Below are 3,916 nucleotides of genomic sequence, written 5' to 3'. Positions count from 1 at the left end.
TATTTTCTAAATGCTGGACACTTTTAACAATTTTGAAGCTTCTGTAATTTGATTTAATTCTCTGGCTCTCTTTTCTGATTTGTATATGATTTTCACTGTATTTTATGAAATATCAAATATTTACAACTAGTTGGCACTCGGCTTTGGCGCAGTGAAATCCCAAGGTAATAAAAGAGATAATATATTTACCAGTGGCCAGTAGCCCAGTTGATCGGCTCAAAGTTATTCTACAATATTTTAATTTCATCTATTTCAACAAGTAAATATTTTATAGATAGATTCACTTGATTTCAACACTCTTCTCCATTCCACAACTTCAGAACAATGGATGGAATTGCATTGAACTGAAGAGGCATGAGAAATGAAGGAATAAATGGAAATAATTTTTTTAACAGTCAGCAAGGTTTATGTGAATTCCAATGTGCAACCATCAAATGAATGCCACGTAATGGCGATTCCAAAGTAGATAAAGCGAACTTTGCACCCTGAATCATAAAACACAAGAAACATACTTCATTTAGTTCTTTCAGCATCGACAAAAGTGAAGAATATTTTCAAAATTTTACAGATAGACAAACCGAAAAGTTCATTTCAACTGAAAATTTTGGATGATATAACTTATGAATGTCTAGGTTCTATGACAAATATGATTTAAAACCGGAAGGATATGCCAATGTTAATCATCAGCTGTTCTCATACCCATGAGTCATGTGCATTGAACTGTGTCACCTTGTCAGTCTAAGCTGGACAATTAGTACAGTCGCAATTTATTCAGTCAGACACAGAATGAAAGAGTCAAATACCATCTCAGGAGCCACTAGAACTTTAGATTGATCTCTGTCTCTCATGTATGGGTTAAGAAATCAAAAAAGTTTGTTTCTTTTGAAAAAAACATGAAATTAACAAGATATGCAACCTTGTAAGCTGAAATGAAGACTTGAATGTGGTTAGGGTGCAAGGATGGTGCATTGAGAGTAGAAGTAAAATTAAAAATCAATCTTATAAATTTAACAAAATTCATCCAGAACTCTTGGCCAAATTAGGAAAAGAAAAAGTACAAGTCATCCCTTTTAAGTTATAGCATTGATTCATTGCAGATTTGTACGAAAAATTGCTAACCATCAAGGCTTAACTTTACAGGAACATGCTTCTCATCTAAGATTTACAAGATTCTCCACGAAATGGGCTGAAGCTACAGTGAAGAAAACAAATAGAATGGTAGACATTACATCTGAGGAAAATCGTTAATGGCAAGGTATTTTGCCCGGTACTTTTTGCTGAGAGGCTTTAGAAAGAAATAAGCTCCATTCCCTGCATTTTCTACTCCGGGAAATGACCAAACAATTAACAGAGAAATGGATTCGGCATCCCATTTTGGCGACACCGGTGGAGCAGATAACTTCAGCACAAGCCGAAACCGTCTCTCGTATCAAAATTTTAGAACAGCAAAGAAGAACGACCATTGGCTCTTTAGCTATCAGACCATTGTTTTTTATCTTAATTTGCTTCGTGCCCATGGAGGGAGACATCAAGTAGTTCGGGAAGCTCCATAACTGAGTCATCCATGAACAAGGAATCTTCCATAGAAGAGATAACTTCAGAATCACTGGAATGCATGACATCCATTTCATCTTCATTATCATCTCCTAAGATATCATATCCTTCGTTATCATTAGACCGATCGAACATTCCAATATTCTTCCGACGGCCCCTGTACCCTGTCAATGACAGAATCTTTTCTTTCCAGAGCACCAATGGGCACTTGTAAATCAATTCAGACCCCTCATATGCCTCAGTTAAGAAAACATGAACCCTTTTTCCCCTCTCAGAAACATAGAAAATGCCAAAATGCTTCAGAAGGAGTCTCATCAGCTTTTGTGGCATCACAAACTCACGTCGAAAATGGGTCAAGTGGTCTGTAACAAGCCTTTTCTCCATTGTAAAGCTTAAGATCTCGTGCATGACGGCAACAGCGCGTTTATCAAACTCTGGCGAACCCGGTTGCAGATCTCGGGCATCTGCATAGGGAGACAAATATGGAAGTTTTTGGAAATGCTCCAATGTCCCCCCTATTCTGAAGATCTTCTTGAAATTTGGGGGGAATTTCAAAGGAAAAGAAAGATCAAGAATTCCAGTTTCGGTAACTGTAGACTGAGATTTCTTCTCTAGTTCTGTAATCGCCCAATCTGGATTCCAGGAGACCAGTTCCAAGTACTCCATGCCGGCAGATTTTATAACTTTAAAGATTTCAGGATATCTATGAATCCACTCTGTTCTAAAATTACAGGGAATTCCCAAATCTCTTCTGAAATGGGCTATCTTGTCTACCCTCAGCCTCTTATCCACCGACATCATCAAGAACCTCGCCACGTACTCAACAGCTTTATGAGAGTGTTCTTCCTGAAGTCTGACTTCTTCTTCTAGTAGTTCTTCCGACAGTCTCGTCAGCCCACACCACACTGTACCCTTCTTATCTTTGTATAGCTCGAACAACTTTGGAGATTTCCGAACAAAATCTAAAATTTTGTGTGGCCTTGTTATGTTGATCTGCTGCCTGTACTGTTCTAAGCTTCGGATCGGTATGACCTGCTCTGGTTCATTCCTCAGTAGCTCCAGCAAAAATATCACCTTTGAAGCAACCTTCCACCGTTCGGTTGTCCTTTCTAAATAAAAGACTCTCTTTTTCTTACTCCTGTCTTGAACATTCCTGCCCTTTGTCATAAAACGAAGCTGCAATAACCCAGGGGAAGAACACCCCCAAAATGGAATCCCATTTCCATGACAGAAAGAAACAAATGGTATTTGCTTAGCTGAGCCTGACCCATCAAGAATAATGCTCCGGCATGATATGAGTTTTGTAATGTTCATCACCATCTTGAGTAAAATGAGTAAAAACTGAACTCTGGATGAAAGCTTCTAGGCATTACTGTGAAAGCCTCTACTGCTGTAGTTTAAGATTCGTCTCATAATGAGCTTAGAGAGCAGAAAATATTACAAATACTCTTAAGATCAGACATGGCACAGCTACTCAGAGGCTCCATACAACGAGTAATTTCACATTTGAGTTGCATTATTCAAGAAGCATGCGTTTCTTTCAGATGCAGATAGAACAGCAAAACCGATGCATTTCCACTAATTGGAAAATTTGAAGGGTAATTGTTTATACATCTTCGATTCGGCGTGCCCACCTGGTCAACAGAGAGTAAAATTAACTTCCAAATACGAAATTGCTAAAACCCTATATAAAGACTGCAGATTCTCCAACGCAAGAATATAGTTCATTTAAGTCGGTAATCGGAACAAGAAACCGGACGGCAAAGATTACGGTTTTGAGGAAGTTTCCTTCTGAAAATAATTCGCCAATGCCCACTAAGAATCTAAACGCCGACGTGCAAAAAAAAGAATCAGACTTCGAATCAAATTAAATAAACCCTGACATCCATTGTTTAACATCAGGGTAAAATTTCACTCCTGGAAAGGCGATCACAGTGAGGGCATAATCCGACGAATCAAAATTGCGACAGGAAATGAAACAATCATCCCACCAATTTCAACGACCACCCACTTCGCCGGAGATCAAGGCCGGAGAAATCGCCACTCCAAATTCCTATTTTCTCATGTTGGGGAAATACCCTAGAACTGGATCCGGATGTTTCTTTTTTGGGCCGGCCCGTTCTTCTACTGAGCCTATTTTTATAGGGAATGGCACGTCCGGGACGTGACGGGACGGATGACGATCCGTGACAGACAGTGACGTGACGAAAGTTTCGTCATGTCACCGTCCCGTCACATGTCCGAGGATTTCCGGTAAATTGTCACGTTCGCGTCACCGTCATGGTTTGCAGCGTCCCCGTCACGTCTCCGTAACTGGACGGCGTCACCATCACTTGTGACGGGAAAAACAACCATGAGGAGG

The 3,916-nt window shown here is 39.8% G+C and overlaps 1 protein-coding gene across 2 annotated transcripts; it reads right to left on the bottom strand.

Annotated features, from left to right (window-relative positions):
- Positions 1-346: 346 nt before the first annotated feature.
- On the bottom strand, positions 347-3,681 carry LOC144707873 (protein WHAT'S THIS FACTOR 1, chloroplastic-like). Of its 2 annotated transcripts, XR_013582568.1 has the most exons (3): positions 3,546-3,681; positions 1,230-3,188; positions 347-485 (listed from the first exon to the last, which is right to left on the bottom strand). XR_013582568.1 is itself a non-coding variant. In XM_078581121.1 (2 exons), the coding sequence occupies exon 2, from the start codon at positions 2,872-2,874 to the stop codon at positions 1,498-1,500; it is 1,377 nt and encodes a 458-aa protein (XP_078437247.1). In that variant the 5' UTR covers positions 2,875-3,188; positions 3,546-3,681; the 3' UTR covers positions 1,134-1,497. The 2 variants fall into 2 exon arrangements, 1 of the variants encoding a protein (XP_078437247.1); XM_078581121.1 differs by lacking the exon at positions 347-485 and having other exon boundaries at positions 1,134-3,188.
- Between the last annotated feature and the right edge of the window lie 235 nt (positions 3,682-3,916).

Source organism: Wolffia australiana, chromosome 9 (assembly GCF_029677425.1).
Source record: "Wolffia australiana isolate 7733 chromosome 9, ASM2967742v1".
Lineage (NCBI taxonomy): Eukaryota > Viridiplantae > Streptophyta > Magnoliopsida > Alismatales > Araceae > Wolffia > Wolffia australiana.
Note: the sequence above shows the minus strand (reverse complement) of the source record. Positions and strands in the feature narration are given on the sequence as shown.